This window comes from Octopus sinensis, linkage group LG15, assembly GCF_006345805.1.
Source record: "Octopus sinensis linkage group LG15, ASM634580v1, whole genome shotgun sequence".
Classification (NCBI taxonomy): domain Eukaryota; kingdom Metazoa; phylum Mollusca; class Cephalopoda; order Octopoda; family Octopodidae; genus Octopus; species Octopus sinensis.
Window position 1 is genome coordinate 55,330,648 of NC_043011.1, and position 24,930 is coordinate 55,355,577.

Here is a 24,930-nt window from a genome sequence, read left to right on the forward strand (position 1 = left end):
TTACAGGTAAAAAAAAAATAAAGGAAGTTGGGGTCTGGTTTCAATCTTGTTTTGGAGAGTTACCTGCGAAAGGTTTCAATTATCAGACAGAGTAATGAGTAATGAGTTGAGCAAAATAACATCTAAGGTAAAAAGCACCCACTACACTCGCGGAGTGGTTGGGGTTAGGAAGAGCATCCAGCTGTAGAAACACTGCCAGATCAGACTGGAGCCTGGAGCAGCCCCTGGCTCCCCAGACCCCGGTCGAACCGTCCAACCCGTGCTAGCGCGGAAAACGGACGTTAAACAATGATGATGATGATGATGAATATGAATAAAAACAAATGGGCCCAGCACAAAGCATGATAAATACCAGGAGCAGGTGGCATACTTGATTATTTTACTTTTTAAGGGTTTTCCTTTTGTTTTTGTTTTAACTTAATATTTTGCAATCATAACCACATTGTTGAGTCTCGAAAAAAAAAAAAAAACTTAATTTTAGAAGTAACATCTAAATATGGGGTGTGGGCAGCATGGAGGGTTCCAGATGAATAGATTTGTTACATAGCATCTAAGCTATGAAATGTTAAGAAAAATTAGGAAGGGCCATCATGGATAACAAAGAGATCCTTCTTTCTCCTCAGGTTGAATATAAAATAATTCAAATGATCAGTGCTTATGTTGAGATAAGTCAAATATTATGGATGGACTGAATAAAGTACATAAAAAGTTTTTAATTAATTATAAAGTACATAAAAAGTTTTTAAGTAATTACAATTTTCCTCTTGGTTGGTGCAAGAAAATGATAACCTAGTAGGAGACAATTTTAATAATTACTAATGAATTAAAATATTAATTCATTAAATTATTTTAATTCCTATACTTAAGGTGAAGTTTGATTTTTGTTAGCATGGGCAGAGACAACAACAGACATGTTTCAGTCTTAATGGAACTCGTTAGCAACACATAAAAACTATACAGAACAACTTAGTCAATAAATATAAGTCTTTACATTTAGCAAAAAGGTACAATAATTTTTGGTTAGCAGTAATTTGCATAATACAAAGTGAAACTGAGTTAAGGTAAACAACAAGCCAATGGCATGGATGGAGGTAAATTAAGTATGTACAGATGTGTTGTGAGTGATGATGATGATGATGTATAAAACAAATTCTTAATGAAGAATTAGAGGAGGAAAGAAAGAAAACACCTAGCGGCATTTGACAGTAAGTCGCAAAGACAAGGGAGATAATTTCACTAAAAGGGCTGATTTAGACAAAAGGACATCAGTTTTAAGTGAACGGTTTAATCAAAGCCAATGACCCCACAATTTGACTGGTACTTTTGTTGAGCCAGAAACTGTAAGGAAACCCTACAGCTAAATAGAAGAAAGTTTACAATTACCTTCATGTCTTTAACTGAAATTGAAGAAATATTCTTTTCTACTCTAGGCACAAGGTCCAAAATTTTGGGGGAGGAACCAGTTGATTAGATCGACCCCAGTACACAACTGGTACTTAATTTATCGACCCCGAAATGATGAAAGGCAAAGTTGACCTTGGTGGAATTTGAATTCAGAACGTAAGGACAGACGAAATACCACGAAGCATTTCACCCAGCGTGCGAACGTTTCTACCGGCTCCACTGCTTCAGAAGTTGAGGAAATAAACTGTGCCTCGATGTGTGCACAATAAGTGTCATGTTTTATTCCGCAAGTACCTTGTTTCTTATTGTGCACATACCACAAATAAGTGAAATTAATAAAGCATTTCATATCCGCATATCAAGTATATAGCCCAAACCCATATCTCATTTCAACAGAAGAGGAATAGAAAACTGTTCAATAAAATAACTGCCATAAGAGAAATCAAAGAACTGATTCCATTTCAGGGTAATTTGGAAGCCGTGAGGCTCAGGTTTTTCCAAAAAGCTTAAAAGAAATAAACTGTGCCACAATGTGTGTGCAAATAAGAGTCATGTTTTATTCCCCAAGTACCTTCTTTCTTATTGAGCACATACCACAAATAAGTGAAATTAATAAAGCGTTTCATATCCGCATTTCATATAGCCGAACCCATTTCCTACCAAACAAGACAATCTGACATCAATGTTACAACACGTCCACAAAACCAGATATTGATGTGCCAATAGAAACCAACAAGTTTCAACAGCTGGAAACTATCATGAAGCAGGTGGCATACTTGATTATTTCACTTTTTAAGGGTTTTCTTATTTGTTTTTGTTTTAACTTAATATTTTGCAATCATAAACACATTGTTGAGTCTCAAAAAAAAAAAAAAAAAAATTAATTTTAGAAGCAATTTGTAAATAGAATTACAGAAGGAAGCTCTGTTATTATTTACATGATGTGACCGACCAGGCTATCAGATGTTGTTACACATCGCTGGTCACAATGCGCTTCACATTGTTTTAGCCTTCAAATGGCGCCACCCCGCTGGCTAAGCGAGCAGGCCAACAGAAGAAAGAGTGAGAGATGGTTGTGGCGAAAGAGTACAGCAGGGATCGCCACCACCACCCATTGCCGGAGCATCGTGGAGCTTTTTAGGTGTTTTCGCTCAATAAACACTCACAACGCCCAGTCTGGGAATCGAAACCGCAATCCCACGACCACGAGTCCGCTGCCCTAAACACTGGGCCATTGCACCTCCACCTGTTATTATAATACAGCGTAAATGAATGTCACTCTTTATTCTGACATGGAATATTTGCAGCACAGTAGCAAAGCAATAACAGCAAGAATATTGAATTTTCTACACGTAGAGAATCAGTTCTTGTTTCCCTGAAACAATAAGCAACTAACCAAAGACAGGAAAGATGAAAGCTGTTCTACCAATACAGAGTTAAATTTCTGAAAATGTATAGGCACAGGAGTGGCTGTGTGGTAAGTAGCTTGCTTACCAACCACATGGTTCCCGGTTCAGTCCCACTGTGTGGCACCTTGGGCAAGTGTCTTCTACTATAGCCTCGGGCCGACCAAAGCCTTGTGAGTGGATTTGGCAGACGGAAACTGAAAGAAGCCCATCGTATATATGTATATATATATATGTGTGTGTGTGTGTGAATGTTTGTATGTCAGTGTTTGTCCCCCTAGCATTGCTTGACAACCAATGCTGTGTGTTTATGTCCCCCGTCACTCAGCGGTTCGGCAAAAGAGACCGATAGAATAAGTACTAGGCTTACAAAGAATAAGTCCTGGGATCGATTTGCTCGACTAAAAAGGCGGTGCTCCAGCATGGCCACAGACAAATGACTGAAACAAGTAAGTAAGTAAAAAGGTTACGACACAAGTAGATTGGTTTATCAGACATTAAAGTGTGGAGGATGAGATTCTAAAATTAAACTTGAATGAAATAAAGCTGAAACAGAAATGAGAAAGACAAAAAAAAATTGAGTTTCTCACTTTTAAATTTTTATTTTGGCTGAAAAAGACCTTCAGAAAATTTGGATATTCTTTTACTTGTTTACTGCGGCCATGCTGGAGCACCGCCTTTAATCGAGCAACTCGACCCCGGGACTTATTCTTTGTAAGCCCAGTACTTATTCTATCGGTCTCTTTTGCCGAACCGCTAAGTAACGGGGACATAAACACACCATCATTGGTTGTCAAGCGATGTTGGGGGGGATAAACACAGACACACAAACACACACACATACATATATATATATATATATAATATATATATATAATATATATATATATATATATATATATATGTATATATATATATATATATATATATTATATATATATATATATACATATATGACAGGCTTCTTTCAGTTTCTGTCTACCAAATCCACTCACAAGGCTTGAATACAAAACTTATTGATATTAATATAAGAAACAGCAAAAGGTATGTGATTATTTCTCATCAGCTGATCACAATATTTAAAAGTCATCTTTGCCACTGCCACCACTGGTGGAGGCATATGGCCTAGTGGTTAGAGCAACGGACTCGCAGTCGAGGGATCATGGGTTTGAATCTCAGACCGGGCGATGTGTGTGTTTATGAGCGAAACACCTAAGCTCCATGCGGCTCCAGCAGAAGGTAATGGTGAAACTTCTGCTGACTCTTTCGCCACAACATTCTCTCACTCTTTCCTCCTGCATCTTGCAGCTCACCTACGACGGACCGGCGGCCTGTCCAGGTGGGGAACCAATACGCCAAGGAAACCGGGAAACCGGCCCTTATGAGCCAGGCATGGCTCAAGAAGGAACAAACGACCGCCCCCACTGCGGCACTCTTCAAGAGTGGACACAAAGTCAGTGACTATATAACATTTTGATATTCGATCGGCACAAAAAGGAAAAGTAAAATCAGACACTAGTTGGGTAATTATTCTATCAACCACTTTTTCCAAGTCACTAATCTAAAAGAAGATAAACAAACCAACACCAGTTATCAAGTGATGAGAGACAAACATAAATACAACCACACACACACACACACATACATGTATCCATGTTTGGTGGGAGTATGTGCATGCATATGTATTTGTATGTGTTTGAGTATATATGTATATGTGCATGTGTGTTTGTGTGTGTGTGTACGTGTGCCCATGTGCGTGTGTGTGTGTGTGTGCATGTCCATTACTTTCCTTTCAGTTTATATAAGTTATGGAGAGAGTTCAAACCAGATGCTAAGAACAAAGTGACAAGACTTTTTTCCAGTTAAGACAGTTCTCAGTGTTTGTAAATATGTGGTCCACATCTGTTGGGCAGCAGCTGACCTCTACAACAGTGCATGACCTTTGGTCCCTCTCCCACAGAACAATATGTATGTATGTCATTGTTCAGTTTATCTCAAGATTTCTTGTCAATAGAGAAAGAACCGGTTTCTAACCTAGATCCAAGGTTCCTTCATTGGAATTTCAACATCAACAACAGGGTATGTATGTATGTGCGTGTATGTGTGTGTGTGTGCATATGTATGTATGTGTGTGTGTATGTATGTATGTATGTATGTATGTATGTATGTATGTATGTATGTATGTATGTATGTATGTATGTATGTATGTGCGTGTATGTGTGTATGTATGTGTGTATGTATGTATGCATGTATATGTGTGTATGTGTGTATGTATGTATGTATGTATATATGTATGTATGTGCGTGTATGTGTGTATGTATGTATGTATGTATGTATGCATATAAGTGTGTGTATGTATGTATGTATGTATGTATGTATGTATGTGTGTATGTATATGTGTTAGTATGTGTGTGTGTATATGTGTATGTATGTATGGATGTATGTGTGTATGTATGTATGTGTTTATGTGTGTATGTATGTATGCATGCATGTATGTATGTATGTATGTATGTGCAGATTCGTATGTTTCATGTCTGTATTCTCATGCATATAGTTACATATCTAGACATGCTCATATATATTTAAATGATAAACTTCTGGAAAGTTTTACAGATTCTTACAGTTCCAGTGATGGCTTAGATCTGTATTCTTCGAATTAGCATTCTCCTTCCTGGTTTTGAGAAGCCTAATTTCTCAAGATTGGCATTTAGGCAGGGTGTTGCATATCCAAGGGCACCAATAATTACAGGTATAAACCTGAACTTGTAATCAGGATAGAGTAACTGCAGATTTCTCAATAGTTCAGGATGGGGCATTCTCTTTTTCACTGATCTTCAGATTTATGTTAACATCCGCTGGGCAGCTAATTTTCACAACTGTACACAGTTTCTCTTCTCTGTTCCAAATCATTATACCAGCTCCGTTGTGCTTACATTTTATTGAGGTCTTCACTGGGACATTCCACCAGTATTCCTTTTTATTATGAGTGGCTATGGCTTCCATCATATTGTGGGTTCTCATTCCTTTGTCCTCAGAGATATCCTTCCGACAGATTTCATTATATAAGTCCCAGATACAACATCCTGTCTCACCAGTAGATAATACTGTAATGACATTTTCAGACAACTGCTAACGATGTGGGTGATATCTTCAGTGTTAACTCCACAAAGTCTGCATCTGTTGTCAGATTTTACGGCTTTTCCAGCATCTCTATCCCTTTTGTGCATCAGGTACTTGGTTGATATTTCCTGATCCTGGATTGCAAACGCATAACCTTTCAAAGTGGGAGGTAGTAATCCAGCTACTGGTCCATGATAGACTGCCTTCGTGATCAATGTTACTACCATCTTGGAGATTTCTACAAACATATCCATACATAGACTTCTCTGCATAAACACACTCATCCTTTCATCTGATGACACATTGTAGTAGAGTTATGTGACTTCTTTGGGCATGTATCTTAGGTTATCAGACAAACAATGTTGCTTAAGTAGCTGCCTTCAAAGTCTTACAATGTTATCAGCCTCATGTATGCTAACTTGGTCAAGAGATGCACTCTGATACTTGGTGGTTAAAAGATGTTGCCGAAGGGATATGATACAACATTCAAAGCATTTTAGATCGATTTTAAGCCTCTGCCGCCTTGATTTCATTTTAGGTAGAGGCAGTCAACATCACAGTTTATGAGGAAATTATGTGTGCTTGTTAGAATTTTTCGGGTTTTCACATCAATGGCTCAGATCTCTTCAAGCGTCTAATCAAGTGTTGGTATGAGTACTGGCGCTACAAACCCATTGTGGGCCACTATTATTGAATGCAGAGAGTTCTGAGGTCCAAATTTTCTTTATTCAGCTGTAATATTCTTTAGTGACACGTGTTTTGTTACAGGTGCCATTGTAAGATATGTTTTCATTCACCCCTAGATACCTGTAACATTCCTCATCAGATACAGATGTTGCTAGTCTGGTTTATAGTTTTCCCTCCTTTTCACAATGGAATAACATTTATCCTGACCAAACTCCAATCCTACATCCTTTGGTCAATAACATTATCACAGCAGAAAAAGCAGCTGTGAAAAAGGGAGTCTGGGGACGTGCCGAGCAATTGCTAATCAACAAAACTGTAATGTCAGTTATGCGAGAGCATAGGAGGAACCTAGTTTCAATGTGGTTAGATTACTAGAAAGCCTTTTTATTCTGTTCCCCACTCATGGATGCTAGAAGCCCTTCAACTTGCTAAGGTTACAGTGAGTATATTGACTTCATCATGGGCCACCATCTTGAAATTAAACACAAAGAGTGATTGTATTATCACCAATAGAATACAGTATCACAGAGGCATATTCCAAAGGGACAGCCTCTCTGTGATGTTGTTCATGCTTTCTGTAACCCCTTGTTATTCATGTTAAGGAAGTCTGAAGGAAATCTCATTGGTTCACAAGGAGACGAACATACCAAAATTACACACTGTTTCTTTGTGGATGACTTGAAACTTTATGAAAAAGAGCCTTGACATAGTCACATTAAAATAGTTCCTACCGATAATGGTTACATTTCCATACCGAAATCTACCCGGAAATAATTGTTGATTTTAAAATTAATAATTATTTACCCTTATATTATATATATATATATATATATATATAAGAGTTATTCTGTTATAGTGAACCTGGCTATTAATCTGCTACAGTCAATCTAATAAACAAGTTACAATAGACAAGATAGAAAAAAGAAAAAAAAGAAAAAGAAAATACTTAATAACAGATACAATGAGAGAATCAAATCTCACCAGTTTCCAGATGGTTCTAAAACAGTCATGTCTTTTGTATCAAAAGTTAACCATACTTTTCTCTGATAGAAAGTTACAAAAAAAGTTGTAACTGGATGAAGATAACTTTTCATGGAAATAAAAGTAGCCTTGTCTCTATTAAGCATTAATATAGTAACTATAAAAGACTAATTCTACTTTTGGCTTTGATTATGTCTAGATTTAACCTAGAAGGAATACAAGACCTCCTTAAATAAATCAAAAGTTTGATGCAGTTTGATTGTTGTTGGAACCAGTTGATATAATTCTTACGACTTTCTAGAACCTTCAAACCTTGGTGACTGAGAGAGCTTCTAAGCAGTCAAACAATCCACAAGAAATAGCAGACAAATTCCTCTCATATAATATTTTACCATCTTTCAAAGAAAAAAGCCACACCTGCACAATGTAGTCCAGGATGTACAAATAGAAGGGATGGTCACATCTGGATGGCATGAAACAACAAAACAACAACATTCTCAAACGATTTTTCCAGAACAATTTTTCAGAATCAATGTTTGAGTGAGTCTCAAGCAATGCTGGGGTGGGGGACGAACACAGACACACAAACATATACACACACATACATACATATGTATGTATATATATACATATATACGACAGGCTTCTTTCAGTTTCCATCTACCAAATCCACTCACAAGGCTTTGGTTGGCCCGAGGCTATAGTAGAAGACACTTGCCCAAGGTGCCACGCAGTGGGACTGAACCCAGAACCATGTGGTTGGTAAGCAAGCTACTTACCACACAGCCACTCCTGCGCCTATGTATATTAATAAAAAGATGTTAACATCAGTAAAATAACAAAAAAAGAAAATGGTGCTTTTGAATGAAAACATCTTTTACTAGAGTAGAATGAAACAGCAACTGGACAACTGAAAACCTGTGGTTTTATAGTTTACTGGACAAAAAATTGGACAAAAACTACATAACCTGCTTATTAAATTGCAGGTAGATGCATGTTTGCATGAACAGTTGCATATATGAAGAGGCATATGCATTCTGATGCAAAAATCTCAACCATTTAATTGTTTAAATTTCTTTCAAATGCTTCATGTAAATGTTCAATTATTTTCAATGTTTAAAGCATTGCACTATATTTCTATTATTATTATTATCATTATTATTATTATTGAGTTAGAGAGCAGTGCATGCCATCAAAGTGACACTGGGGTAAAATATACGAAACCCAGTATACCCATCATGACTACCCGTCTGATAAGGGTACACTAGGCACATGCATCATAACCATATGTGCGCGACATGGTTATCTCATATCATGATAAACAGCACATGACCTTGCAGGTGGGGCCCAGTTAGAATTTTCTTTTGGTCGAGTAACCCATCCCACTCAAAAGGTCCCTGAGTAGGGGTTGTTTAAGGATGTTGAACGAAACACCCATGTTTCCAAAGGTGAATTATTCAAACCCTGAAGAATTTCTCTCAACACATGGTTATGATGCACCCCCATTCTTCCTGCTTGTGATCAGTGATGCACATATCGTCAGCCACTAAGGGACATGTTCAACTGGTTAAGGTCAAACGACTGACAAGCAAATCTGTGGTATTGAGCAGAATATTTACTGTAGCTCATCTTTTATACCAAGATAAAACAATGTACATGATAACACTTCCAATCAGTTAAGATCAAAAGCAATGAGAGCCTCTGCCTGGTACTTGTTATAATTTTTCTTTGTTAAACTGTTTTTTACTCGGATTTTACAAATGGACAAAACCCTTTGTAACCTTGCGTCCTGTTTGTCCCTTTATGTTATAATTAATTTTTGTCAGCCCTTGTGGCCAATAAAAGAATTAATTATTATTATCCTTATTATTATTATTTTTTTTTTTGTTTTTTGTTTTTTTGTTGAAGAGAAATATTTTAGTGAAAACACAAATCTGCTTCAAGAGATTTGGTTTTTATTCCGTAGGAATTATTTTTAAAGAATTGAAATAACAAAAAATTATCACAAGACATCAACGACTAACTAACAGCTTTTAATAGTAATGGTAAATGCAATATATAACTAATTAACAACAATACAGTTAATTAGAATAGCTTACAATCATATATTATTTAAATTTGGGGTATTAGAAGCTACATGATAAAAATTAACAATGACGTTTCATGTCTGGCAGACACACAACAATGAGCATCACTGATAACCATGCATCTGTTTATATTTAAATTAGAAATTAGTAATTAACCATTTAGCATTCGGATTATTACTCTGTCAAATGTAATGCTCATTTAGTCATTATTTTTAATTATTTGTGCATTATCTCATATGTTTGATCTTTTGATGATGTGATTGCTTATTTTTAGAATGACATTGTAGGATAGGTGTGAGAGGCTGGATCTGGCCAGTTTGAGCATAAAACAGGTAAAATATTTCAACTGGACATAGCCAGTTTAAATGCTAAAGGGTCAAAAACGCTAAAAATTAACAATGATATATATAATGTTTGAAATATACCAAGGGACATCTTTGATAACCATGCGTCTGTATAATTACAATTAGGATATTAGAAACAACCAATTAAAAGTGATTGGGATTAACAACATTTAATTAACAACATGTTTGACAATGATGCATTTGTGTGTAATTAAATTAGAAGTTATTAATTAAAAGCGATAGGAATTGGTGTGGTTTAATGAGTGACAGGCCTACGACAAAGCAACATCTTTGGTAACCATGCATTAAATAGAAGGTCATGCACAGAGACAAAGATACAATACCTCAACACTTGCAGATCCCATGTTTGATGGTGTGAGTACCTATGGGAGGAAGATTACTTATCGAACCAGCACTGACACAAGTTAAGAACTCAGAAACTGAAAAGAAACAAGTAGAGGTTATTTATTTTCAAAACCAATAAATATATACACGCAAACACAAACACAACACATTTACAGAAACAAGATTTATTTCAGCGTGGAAGAAGGTGTTTATAAGCCATTTAAGAAACACACAAAAACCGTTAGATTCACTTCAACATTTAAGTTTGATTTGTCGAAACATATTTTTCGTTGCTTTGAGACCGCGACCTCTCCACTGACAAAACATCGTGCTGCATCTGAGAAAGTAACGGTTAGTTCATGATATATATGTACGTGTGTGTGTGTGTGTGTATGTATGTATGTATGTATGTGTGTATGTATGTATGTATGTATGTATGTATGTATGTATGTATGTATGTGTGTATGTATGTATGTGTGTGTATGTATGTATGTATGTGTGTGTGTGTGTATGTATGTATGTATGTATGTATGTATGTATGTGTGTATGTATGTATGTGTGTGTATGTATGTATGTATGTATGTATGTATGTATGTATGTATGTATGTATGTATGTATGTATGTATGTATGTATGTATGTGTGTATGTATGTATTTATGTATGTATGTATGTATGTATGTATGTATGTATGTATTTATGTATGTATGTATGTATGTATGTATGTGCGTATGTATGTATGTGTGTACATGTATGTGCGCATGCATGTGTGCATGCCTATACGCATGTATGTATGTACTTATGTAAAATAAGAGATGTCTTCCATTGAAATGTTTAAAGAGATGCTGCTTGTTTGAACCAAAAAGATCAGAGAATGAGAACCGTAAAACCAAATCAAGTCTTTTATTTCCTTTTCAATGCTACATAGCAACAAGTTTGCAAAAATAGACATCTGGTCAATTTTTGAAAAAAAGGATTCCCACCATTAGTATTGTCTAAATTGATAGTGCTGACTTCATCAAGAATTTCATCAATGGATCAACAGAAAACTGTAAGACCAAGGAAACTCTTTTTTATTTTATTATCATAACCATGTAGAAATACACTGGCTTGGTGTCAATTAATTCCAAATATAACAAAGAATTTATTGCCAAAATAACTTACAATAATCAGATGATGTCAAGACAACATATATACACATGTTTGTGTGTGTATATATATATATATTATATATATATATACACACACACATAGAGTTGACTGGTGATACAGTATGGCCAGATTTTCAATATCCAATAAATCTTTATACATTTATACAGTTAGCAAATTTTACAAATACACTTTCTCAGGGAGATATGATATACCTATTATAATGGGTAATACTACATGTACTTTTCATATTTTTTATAGTATGATGTAACTCTTTGGAATAACAATGTTTGCGGCTGAAGAGAGCTTTAAACCATCTTTTATATCAATTATACACTGATGTAAGAATGGATTATTTATAAAGCTTGAAACACGTGTACCACGATATCCTTTGTGATCTGTTTTTAATTTTATTTGATATATTCTCTTTCACCTCTGCCACTATCTGGCATATACAGGTGCTTACACTTATCAAGTATTCACCCTAAATTTACAGTACCTACTTGATCTACATACATCTGTGTGTGTGTGCTGAGACCCCGTTCAGTTGTGACTGACCATGGGATTGCACCTAGAAAGTTACCCCACCCCAGGCACAAGTCCGGGCAAGGTTATTTATGGAAGACCAGCAGTTGCCCATGGATACCAGCCTACCTTCTCCACGCCACCAGTGTAATCCAAGGGAAAGGCAAAGGCCGATACAGCTTGGCACCAGTGACGTCGCGGCTCATTTCTACAGCTGAGTGAACTGGAGCAACGTGAAATAAAGTGTCTTGCTCAAGAACACAACACACAGCCCGGTCCAGGATTCGAACTCACAACCTCACGATCATAAGCTTGATGCTCTAACCACTGAGCCATGCGCCTTCGTAAACACACACACACACATACATATTTAGAAGAAAAAAAGGGATTAAAAGATCCTGGTAGATATCAATAAAGCATTCAGTATTAATAGAAGTTGGTTAACAATATCCAACAGACACCAGTAAATCTAAGTAGACTACATATCCAAGGCAAATCCTCATGCATGACAGGTAAATCCAAATAATTCTGAAGTTAATATGCTTTTTATTTCCTCAAATGCCTTCTGGCATTTTCCTGACCAAAACCATTTGGCATCCTTTTTCTAGCAGCTCATTTAGTGGAGCCCTTGTATTGTGTATGTTCGGGATATATACTTGATAGTACTTTACCAAGCCTAAAAATGCTTGTAACAATTTGACATTCGTTGGGGGAGGCATATTTCGTATTACTGTCGCCCTTCATGGGTCGGACCTTCGTCCCCTTTAATCAATTACTTGACCCAAATATTTGATTTTTTCATTAAAAATTCACACTTTTCCTCTGTTAGTCTAAACCCGTATTCAGTCATTTTTTCAAATACTTTTTTTAATATGTTCAAAGTGTTGCTCCACTGACTCGCTCTCTATCAAAATATCAATAGAAACAAAGTCGCATTCATTCAACATTGCATCCATCACTTATTGGAATATGGCAGGTGCCACTTTTACTGCAATCCTCGCTTTTGTTTTAGTGAAACTGCCTAATCCTTCCAAAAAAACATTTGGAATTTCTTAATTTTTTTTTCTCAGTTGTTCTACTTCGTTCGAACTTTTAACCGTGCTAACTTCACAGAGAATACTAATGGGGGTGTCCCACATTTTAAATAACTCCATACATTCTGTGCCAAATAGGTTTAGTGATTTTTTTCAACACATAAATGATTGTCCTTTTCATTTTACCTTGAAAAATTACATTTCAAATACATTCACCGATGGAATATAATTTCTTTCCTGTAACACCACATGCTAATTTATTTAATTTAAATTAATTTCTCACTACTTCTGTCTAATTGTATTTTGACACTAGTGGTTTCAATTCTCACCTTGATGAATTTTCTGTTCATTGTACAAACTTTTTTCTCTGATGACAAACCATTTATTTTTTCTCATTTGGTCCAACTTTTGTCATCTTAGTTCTGCAGTGTGATTTATGTGTTCTGTGTTCCCACAATCGAAACACTTTGCTTTCTTGAACAGACACTCTTTCCTCACGTGCCTACCACCACATGCCATACATAGGTTTATCTCCTGATATATATATATATATTGTACTTTTTGTGAAACGCTTTATCTGTCTTCCGACTTTTTCATGCTATTCGAGTATGATCGTTACCAGCACCACCTTACTGGCACTTATGCCTGTGCTAGTAGGGTGCCAAGAGCACCGTCTGAGCGTGATCGTTGCCAGAGCAGCCAACTGGCTTCCGTGCCCGTGGCACGTAGAAGGGCACCATTCGAGCGTGATCGTTACCAACGTCACTTTACTGGCACCTGTGCTGGTGGCATGTGTAAAAAGATTCGAGCGAGGTCGTTGCCAGTACCGCCTGACTGGCCCCTGTACTGGTGGCACGTAAAAAGCACCCACTACACTCTCGGAGTGGTTGGCGTTAGGAAGGGCATCCAGCTGTAGAAACTCTGCCAGATCAAGATTGGAGCCTGGTGCAGCCATCTGGTTTGCCAGCCCTCAGTCAAAATCCTCCAACCCATGCCAGCATGGAAAGCGGACATTAAACGATCATGATGATGATGATAATGTTCACTCTACCCGCATATGTGTGGTTAAGTCATCGTCATCACTCTTCTAAGCGTTCAAACACTTCCGTGTGTTGAACAACAATGTTTTGTCACTAAACATCCTACATAAAATGTCAACTGTGTCCGTGATATTTATGTCAGAAACTTTTCTAGGCAATATAAAGTTACAATATTTTTCATGCTCTATCATCGACAGTTTCCTCAGAATTAGACGTGTTTTCATTTCATTTGTCCAGTTTTGGCATTCTTTTTTGAAAATTTGTTCAAATTTTCGATAACATGTCTTGAAAGTGATTCTTTCTTCTGGGTCATATTTGAATTCATTTACTGAATTTGCTACAGGGTCTGGCAAAAATATATTTTCCGGTTTTGTTACCAACTTCATTAGTTGTAGCATTTGTTGCTGTAACTCTTGTTGTTGTTGCTGTTGCAGTTGAGCGAAGCGGTCTTCATCCCAGAGCTCACAAGATCGCGCCTGTGTAGTGGGAGAAGTCTGAAACGTGGTCCTTTGCTATTTGTAAGACCCACAGAAGAGAAAGCAGGTCAACCCCCGACACCGAGAGCATCAACGGATGGATGAATGCGCATCCAGGCTCAGCGGTTGCGTAGGAAGTCGGGGACAAGAAACAGGAAGAAAGAGTGAGAGAAAGTTGCCGGGTCATAGTGTTAGTAACCTTTCAAGGCAATTAGGCCATTGTAGGACATTATTAGGACAACAGTACAACCTTAACCCTAACCCTTGTTTGGATCATAGCTGTTTAGGATTTTCATAAGAAGTAAAGACAAGAGGGTATGAGACAATTTAGTTATCGGGTGCATGGCTGAGAAAATACCAGGTTAAGATTCTAAATAATCAGATGATTACTAAAGGAAAATGAAACAAAAGACAGTTGCTTAATAAAAGTATTGAATAATGTCATGTTATTGTGTAGAGATGGGGGGGAGGAGAAAGCTAACATTTTGGGAAGGAGGGCCTTCCATGAAAGAAAAATGAAAGAGGGCCCTAAAAAAGGTATTTTGATACAAAATAATAAAACAAAAGAGAAAAGCAAGGGAACCAAACAAGGAGAAGAATAGGTTGAGAGTAGGAGAATGATATTCAAAGTGAGAAGGAAATAAGTAGGATGGGGGGAAAACAAAAATGTTAAGGAAGGAGACAACATGGTCATAAGAGCAGCAGACCCTCACCCTACTCTATCCAAAGCCACCTAGTGGCCCTCTCTACAGATTCAGAAAACAGCATTTATTGCTCTCCTCTTTGCTGCACCTGTAACTCCAAGCCCAGTCGGAGCCTTATAGAATGAATGCCCTACAAAACCTCAGCAGCCCCCTTCAATAGCCTCAGAACATTCTTGTCAGTCTTGGTTTCTGCATTGCTCTACCGGTTCCTATCAAATCGTATTTAAAAGAGTGAGGTCGTTGCCAGTGCCGCCTGACTGGCCCCGTGCCGGTGGACGTAAAAGCACCCACTACACTCTTGGAGTTGTTGGCGTTAGGAAGGGCATCCAGCTGTAGAAACTCTGCTAGATCAAGATTGGAGCCTGGTGCGGCCGTCTAGTTTGCCAGCCCTCAGTCAAAATCGTCCAACCCATGCTAGCATGGAAAGTGGACGTTAAACGATGATGATGATGATGATGATTGTTGGTTTCTATTGTTAGTTTTTATTGATGTTGGGTTCTTTTACAACAGACGGACAAGAAAAGACTTAAAAACAAAAAGCTGATCTAACACCAACTTTGGAAATGGCTGAGTAAAAGTAACAATATTTTTGTAATTAATGATGTTACAAAAGTTTTAGAATAATGAGATTAGTAGACTATGCTGGGGTCCCACTGGAAAAGCTTACAGATCATAAATGTAACAGGATTTCCAGTATATAAGATTTCTAGTAAGAAAGCCTTCGAAAGAAAAGGAGTTTGACATAATTTTAAGAGTTTTATGTAATAATCCAGAGCTGCCCTTCTACAATCGTTTTTCCCCCCAAAGTAATTAAAGACCATTGAAAAGAAACAATCTAGTTTTACTAGTCAGGTGGCTTCGTATAAGTAAGAGAAGAAGGTAAAGGAGATTATAAGTGAAAATAATAAATATTGTGAAACAGCAGCTGTGAGGGAAGGGGACCTACAGGCGACAGTGTTCATAGACACCATTGAGTGACCTTGAAAGCTGAATGTAAGATGAGAATATAACGAGGAGAAAATAATAGCAAAGAAGAGAAACAAAAATGAAACGAGAGATTGAAAGACTGAGGAAGATGGCATACTTAAGTGAAATATTCCAAATACCTTCAGTACAGGGATGGCACTTTTGACAAGCAATACATTTTATAAGTAAAAGGATTGATTACTGCATGGTTTTTTAGATGTGAACATTTTTAAAGATAGATTTTTTATAAAGTTAATAACACATGAAAACGATGATGGATCCTCAACTAACACCTGACTATTCTTTAAATCAATGTCTTCTAAATTAAGTGAAGGAATAATTGGCTGTAACTAGCTTCACATAATTCTCGTGTTGAATCAGTACAGCACATTTTATCTGATGAAACACAATCATTCGATGTCCGTTTTCCACGCTGGCATAGGGTGGATGGTTTGGCAGGATCTGATGGACATCAAAATCCAAATGTGTACTTTGGCATGGTTTCTATGGTTGGATGCCCTTCCTAATGCCAACCACTTTACAAGTGAGTGTGTGTGTGTGAGTGCACTATATATATATAGTTAATCCAAACATGAAAACACAAAGAGAAAACACAACGCGAGGACGTGGAACAAGTATAGTATTATTGGACACTCAAGAAAGGAAAGAAAGGAGGAGGATTTAACATTTCAAGTGGAGCTCTTCATTAGAAACATAAGAAAAGAAAAAATCCAAGGAAGGGAAGACGGAAGAAAAAATTGCCAATGGTACGCACACGGTCACATTTTGAATGACCGGAAGGGAATGGGTATACACACATATATTAACTTTTACAAGGAATAAGTTGACAGTGACTTCAAAGCTTGCTCACCTTCATCAGATTATCTCAGGCAAACCACAACTTCAAGGTCACAGTCAATCTTTTTGCTCATAAAAGTTAATAAATATGTTCTCTTCAAAGTTCTTCAGCTTAGTATTCACCTGCTTTTATATATGATTTGACATAAAAATAAACATCAGGCATAGGCGTGGCTGTGTGGTAAGTAGCTTGCTTACCAGCCACATGGTTCCGGGCTCAGTCCCACTGCGTGGCACCTTGGGCAAGTGTCTTCTACCAAAGCCTTGTGAGTGGATTTGGTAGACGGAAACTGAAAGAAGACCATCGTATATATATATATATATATATATATATATATCTGTGTGTGTATGTGTTTGTGTGTATGTTTGTGTGTCTGTGTTTGTCCCCCCAACATCGCTTGACAACCGATGCTGGTGTGTTTACATCCCCATAACTTAGCAGTTCAGCAAAAGAGACCAATAGAATAAGTACTAGGCTTACAAAGAATAAGTCCTGAGGTCTATTTGCTCGACTAAAGGCAGTGCTCCAGCAATGCCACAGTAAAATGACTGAAACAAGTAAAAGAGTAAAAGAGATTAATACATTCACACACACACTCTTATGTATATGTGTGCATGTACATGTGTATGTGAGTGTATGCGTATGTGTCTTTGCAGTGACATTTGGTTGTGTCCCATATGAAGAACAGATCCTGCTTTTGGGTGGTCCTAAGCAGCAAAGACAAATGGAATAAAGTACTTAACTTGAAAATAAATAAGGATTGGTGTCAAGAAGGGTACAGAACACTGCCGATGAGTTGAGGAAATTGGCTGCTATTTCTGGCATGTTGATTGACCTTGTAGGAGCTTGTCAACCAACAAGATGGTACATTTTGTCAACCAAGCAGAACATAGCTGTTAATTAGTTGTCCTATGATAAGCAATAAGAAGAAACAAATTGATACTCAGGAGGTTACAAGACAAACTACTTAATTAAACACAATGAATCACCAAGATCGTTAAGACAATAAGATTAACCTCGTAAAACATTTACAAGAAAGAAAGAATGAATTTAATCTTTAGAAGCACTTGGTAATGAAAACATTCATTAATGAATATTAGCCATTGGTCACGCACCCATTTGATCCAATCAATGCCTGGCTCGTTAAATCAACATGTACAGACACATGCTTGCACACACACAAAGAAAATTTGCTTTGGATTTTTCAATTGACCAATGTGGCTTCCCAGTAAATCCGTTTGGACTGAAGCTTTAATATCTTTCTGTTGTGTATTCAGGGACAAAACAACAGATTTAATATCCTCCAACACCCCCACCCCAACACACACAATTGTAGTTTAATAGTAAAGTCACTAATCCATGCAAGATAACGGGCAAGAGATTAGTCGACAGGTTTATAATTCAGGGATTTTAATCTTATCAAGGTCAATGTGAGTTAAACAGGGAACCCCCTAAATGGTTTGTTTTTTTAAGACAGGTACTCACCTATCAGTCTCGTAGCAAGACCATTAAGTTATGGGGACATAAACAAACCAATTCAGGTTGTCAAACACACACACACACAGAAGGTAGACTTACACACAGTTTCCATATACCAGATTCATTCATAAGGTATTGATCGACCCAGGGTCAGCTGCTCAAAGTGCTGCACTATGGGACTGAACCTAAAACCATGAGGTTGCCAAGTGAGCTTCTTAACCCACTCGGCCAAACTTGCACCTAATATAAATGGAAACCAACTTTACGAATGAGATGTTTTAATGAAGAAACAACTTTCACTTGTAACTGTGCATCCGAGAAAGAACTGAGAAACAAAACATTTTGGTGAGTCGGATGACTCTGGTGGTTTGTTGGGAGAGGAGAGGAACCACGGAAGACTCTCAGAAACTTAGTCGAGTACAAACTTAAGAGAGCAAGTTTACAATCTTCTAATCTTAACAAGGTTGATACAAGCCAAAGAGGGGGGGGCCTAAATGGTTGCCTGACCAGCTAAAAATAGCAGCCAAATCTCCCTCATATTGCATTCTATTGTCATAAAAATAACAGAGAGGACGTAGTTTTGAGTGTAGAGGAGATTAAGGGCTAACTCTATACACGAAACTTTTGAATGCCCAAGCTGGAGCCAAGCTCGGAACATTTTCTATGTTAATAGATAGAAATGGCAACTGAAGCCTTCTATCCCACCACCCTCACCAGTTCTGTAATTCTTCATTGATATCAAATAATATACAAGCGCTAATCATCTCCACATCTAACATTGTCAATTTTATACTCAAAGTGTAAGGTGGTGAGCTGGCAGAACCGTTATCACGCCGGGCGAAATGCGTAGCTGTATTTCGTCTGCCGTTACGTTCTGAGTTCAAATTCCACCGAGGTCGACTTTGCCTTTCATCATTTCGGGGTCGATAAATTAAGTACCAGTTACGCACTGGGGTCGATGCAGTCGACTTAATCCCTTTGTCTGTCCTTGTTTGACCCCTCTATGTTTAGCCCCTTGTGAGCAATTAAGAAATATATACTCAAAGTCATTAAATTTTGCTCCCTAACGAAGGCACTAATGGATCAGTTCAGTTTATTAGGATCAGTTCAGTTTATAATGACTTGGACCCATGATGAAAACAGAAATGTTCCCAAGAAAAACTACAAAACTGGACAGGATATGTTGTAATGACGTAAGCATAAGGAGTATGTGTGTGTGTGTGTGTGTGTAAGAGAGAGGGAATGGAAGAAGAGAGAGAGAGAGAGAGAGAGAGTGTGTGTGTGTGTATGTTGTGTTCTGTGTGTGCATGCATCTGTGTCTCTCTGTCTGTCTATGTGTGTGTGTTTGTGTCTCCCTGTATATATTTAAGCAGCAGTCGACCACGAAAAACCCTTTTCTCTCTCTCTCTCTCATTACTTCGACATCACTATGGGGTAACTAAACTCATGGGAATTACTTATCGTTTAGATTTCACACCGATGCTTTGCTATTTTTTTTAAACTAAATCAGTCTTTCCTTTCATCTTTTGTGCTACCCCATACACGTCTTTTTTTTTTTTTATGACACCAACAGACTATTTCACATGTATTGTAGGATAAACTAAATGCCCTCTTCTCTCTATATCTACCACGACGATGTATGTGGAGCAAGTGTGCAGAGAAATGTACACGGTGGAAAGTATAGATTCAGCAATAATTAAAAAACACTGTGCCCAAAGACAAGTTAAGAGAAAATAATGAAAGTGTGAGAAAATTGAAATGAGAAAAGTGTAAAAGGTGAATAATTAAAAAGACAAACGAGTAAATATTTTAGAGAAGAGAAAAGACAATGTAAAAAAGGGCGTTCTTAATGAGATCGAGGACACAAGAGAAAATGTGTATATATATATATATATACACACGCAAACACACATAAACACGTGTGTTTGCGCGCGCGAGAACAAAGACGAAAAGTAGAACTCAATACATAAAAGTAAATGTGTATTTCTTTTAAACTTTACAGCCAAGGAATAGCTCTCTCTCTCTCTCTATATATATATATATATATATATTTTTTTTTTTTTAATTTTATAGAAGGAGCTTCTATTTACTGTGGTTTACCCCGACTCAACCCGGGACCTACATATATATATATATATATATATACACACATATACGTACACATACATATATACACATATATATACACATATATATACACATATATATATATACATATATATATACATATATATATACACATATATATACATATATATATATATGCATATATATATATACATATATAACAATATATGCATATATATGTGTGTGTGTGTGTGTGACCGCGTGTGTACCGTTGGCGATTTTTTTTCCTCCGTCTTCCCTTCCTTGGATCTTTCCTTTTTGCTATGTTTCTGACGAAGAGCTCCGCTCGAAACGTTAAATCCTCCTTCTTTCTCTCCTTTCCTGAGCATCCAATAACACTATACTTGTTCCACATCCTCGCATTGTTGTGTTTTCTCTTTGTTCATGTTTGTATTAACTATATATATATATATATACGAGAAAGAAGCAACAAGAATGGATAGGTTTTTAGTACAATCGTTTCATACAAGGACAGGCTTTATTAAAAGTTGCAAAAATTACAGCATATAAACGTGTCCCGTACTCATCAGCTAAAATACATGTGAGTTCTCTAGACATCCTAGTGGTTGAGGCTATACTCATGAAGTAATGTAGATAATTAAGTAACATAAACAGATTTCCAAAGTTCATTAAAGTTCTTTAAAGATGATGTACAGTCTTATCACAGAATTTTAAAAAAGTTTCAATAGCATCACAGAGAAGGTGACCTAATCCATAGTGCACATATGAATTTCCAGAGATATGATGAGGGATTACATACTCACAGAAGACAAATTTATCCATTGTTAATCACAACGAGGTGGGTCTCAATTCCTGCTTATTAGCATTACAGAGAGGGTGAATTAATCCTTTGTATAGATGCACAATTTCCAATGGTGTAGATGTAAATTTCCAGAGAAATGAAGAGGAATTTCATATTCATAGGCGATAAATTTATCAATGGTTGAACACAATGAGGTAGGTATCAATTCTTGTTATATGATTAGGTATTTGCCAATGTGGCAAATACCTAATCATATAACAAGAATTGATACCTACCTCATTGTGTTCAACCATTGATAAATTTATCGCCTGTGAATATGAAATTCCTCTTCATTTCTCTGGAAATTTACATCTACACCATTGGAAATTGTGCATCTATACAAAGGATTAATTCACCCTCTCTGTAATGCTAATAAGCAGGAATTGAGACCCACCTCGTTGTGATTAACAATGGATAAATTTGTCTTCTGTGAGTATGTAATCCCTCATCATATCTCTGGAAATTCATATGTGCACTATGGATTAGGTCACCTTCTCTGTGATGCTATTGAAACTTTTTTAAAATTCTGTGATAAGACTGTACATCATCTTTAAAGAACTTTAATGAACTTTGGAAATCTGTTTATGTTACTTAATTATCTACATTACTTCATGAGTATAGCCTCAACCACTAGGATGTCTAGAGAACTCACATGTATTTTAGCTGATGAGTACGGGACACGTTTATATGCTGTAATTTTTGCAACTTTTAATAAAGCCTGTCCTTGTATGAAACGATTGTACTAAAAACCTATCCATTCTTGTTGCTTCTTTCTCGCTTATAATCACCCCACATTACTGTATTGTTAAAACAGTATAGTTTTTTTTTGGTGCATCTAAGTTAGGTACCATATTCAAGTAAATTCATTTAAATTAACTTGAATCTTTATTGCTTTTTGTATATATATATATATATATATATATATATATTCCCTCCTCAGGCACAAACACATCATACATGCAGTGGAACTTCTGCCAACCAAATTCACTCAAAAGTCTCTGATCAACCATGGTAGAGGACACCCTGTCCAAGATACCACACTAGACTGAATCTAGAACCATGTGGTTGGGAGGGGAACTTCTTACCACACAGCCATAGATGTGTGTGTGTGTTAGCTAAAAGCTGACCTGTCTTGATCCGATTTAGGCAAACCTTATCCTGGTTTCCCTAGCATATAATTGCAGGGTTAACCCTTCAGTTATTACTGGTACTCAATTTCCACTGAGTGGGGAATTGAAGCAATATGAAGTGAAGTGTTTTGCTCGATGGCACAATGTGCCATCCACTTCTAAAAAATAAATCCATGACCTTACAATTATAAGCCCAATGGGATCTTTTCAGTTTGAATGGCAGTTTTTAACATAATTTCTAGGTAACTAAAAAATTTTAAACTTTGTATACTGGTAGAATGTGTTTATAAAACATCTTTTTCTCTTGGCTTTATTGAGAAACTTCTATGGTTTGTAAGATATTTGTTGTTTTTTTTTTCTTCAATTTCTGCAATTTCAACCAATCAGTGACGTCTATTGAGGTAAAAACATTCTGTGCCGTATGAATATGTCCCTCGTTTAAGAAACAGATTGGGTTTATTTACATTTGTGAAGAAAAAAAGATACCCTTCCTCCCACACCTAACCCTAACCCTAAAACAGATTGAAATGCAATAGATCGATACTAGGGTCATAATTATGGGTGACAATTTCATATGACACCACTAGAAAAAAACTGCCGTTCAAACCGAAAAGATCCGCCCAATGTCCTAATAAGGCGACACACCAGAACATACACACACATAGGGAGAGAGAGAGGGAGAGAATGAAGAAGAGCAAGAGACGGAGTAAGATAATGTAAAAACAAGTCTTGAGAGGTAAACAAAGACAAATAGATGGACAGTGAGCCGAGCGATAAAGGAGAGAGGAATATTGTTCGTGAGAAGCCTACAGAAACTGTGGGAGAAAATAAAAGATAAAATGAGAAAGCTATAAAATGGATGTAGGTATGAAAATGTTGTAGAGGCAGTAAGATGAAGATAATTAACAGTTATGGTTTATTTGTCTCAATAAAATTTGGTGAAACATAAATAAATAATGGTGCAGTTTTATGAGACAATATGATTAACCAGCTGAAATATAATAAGAAGGTGTTGTTTATAAGATTTTTATAGAAGAAGAATATGAAAAATAATGCCTTACATCTTCTTTGTTACTTTTAGTTTCCATAAATGTAAAGAACCGTGAATTTCTGTTGAGTGAGAGATTAGCTTTTAAAAGCAGCCACCACGACCACCACCACTGACAGCATGAAGCAAATCAGACCCTTTTTTTTCTGTTTCTAACTTTATCAGTGGATAAGATTGTTGTGTCAGTCAGATGACAGAGAACAAGGGTAAAAAAAAGAGAAGAAAAAGAGGTTTTAAAAAGTAGGGGGGAGGGAGGGATTAACTCTAATGTTAATTGTTGTTGCTAATCTGTTACAAGTGATAATCCGTTACAAGTGAGGTATTGTAAACCATTTTGAAAATGGTGGGAAATAATCTGCTTGAATTTAAAGGATGTTACTTTATGATTGTAGCTGTGGGCAAGATCAGATCATTTGTGAAGAGGAACCTAACCCTTACCCTAACCCTAACCCTTCCAAATAGTATAAAATTTTATGTTAAAGGTAGAACTTAGTAGTCGCTTTATATTGTCCTCAGTTTCCTGTGTTGCGTTGTTAAGATAGGAATTTGTTTACAGGTCAACTGGATATAAATTAGATTCTATTTTGTATATTGTTACAAGAGAGCTTTTGTGTTTTATGGCCAATGAGGTTGTCTTCAAATTAAGGGGAGAAATCATTTTTGTTTATACAAATACATGAAGAGATGAAGAGAGCATCGAAAAACATGAAATATATGCATTTAATGTGTATTGATGCCAATCCACATGAGACCATCTCTGGTTCAGTGAAACAAAATCTTTTGTTTTAAAATGTTCAAATTTGAATTACAGCTTTTTGTTAAAATTTTATGCAAGAAACCGCTTCGTTAAGAGATTAATTAACACACTCACTGGTTCAATTTCCACTAATTTATGATTTCTTTTTTTCTAGAATTTTCATTGCTTCTTGCAACCTCTTCAATGCTTTGTTAAGATATGTTCAAAACAACAAGTTTCTACCTTCATTGAGCCATCAGGTTGATGACTAACCCCTGTTGATTTCCTAAACAAACCCTACATGGAATTTTTGGGGTAGAATACAAAAGTGATTTCACCCCTATAACCTTCTTTTACATTTTTCTTCTTTTTTTTTCAAGACAGAGACAGCCAATTCTGAGAGAGAAGAAAGAATCGGCCCTAGTATATGGTACTGGTAATTTATTTATCAATCCTGAAAAAAAAAGGGAACTTTCAGTTTGTT

General features: G+C 36.6%; 1 protein-coding gene across 2 annotated transcripts in view; it reads right to left on the reverse strand.

The window, feature by feature from the left end:
• LOC115219788 (coronin-2B) overlaps positions 1–24,930 on the reverse strand; it is a 128,978-nt gene that overhangs the window by 70,932 nt on the left and 33,116 nt on the right. Inside the window, exon 2 of one of the 2 annotated variants that reach the window (XM_036509767.1) lies at positions 10,374–10,469. The exons of the other annotated variant lie outside the window; for it this stretch is intronic. Within the exon in view, the coding sequence (XP_036365660.1) occupies positions 10,374–10,394 (21 nt within the window). The 5' untranslated portion in view covers positions 10,395–10,469. The remainder of the gene's footprint in view (positions 1–10,373; positions 10,470–24,930) is intronic. 2 annotated transcript variants of the gene reach the window in all.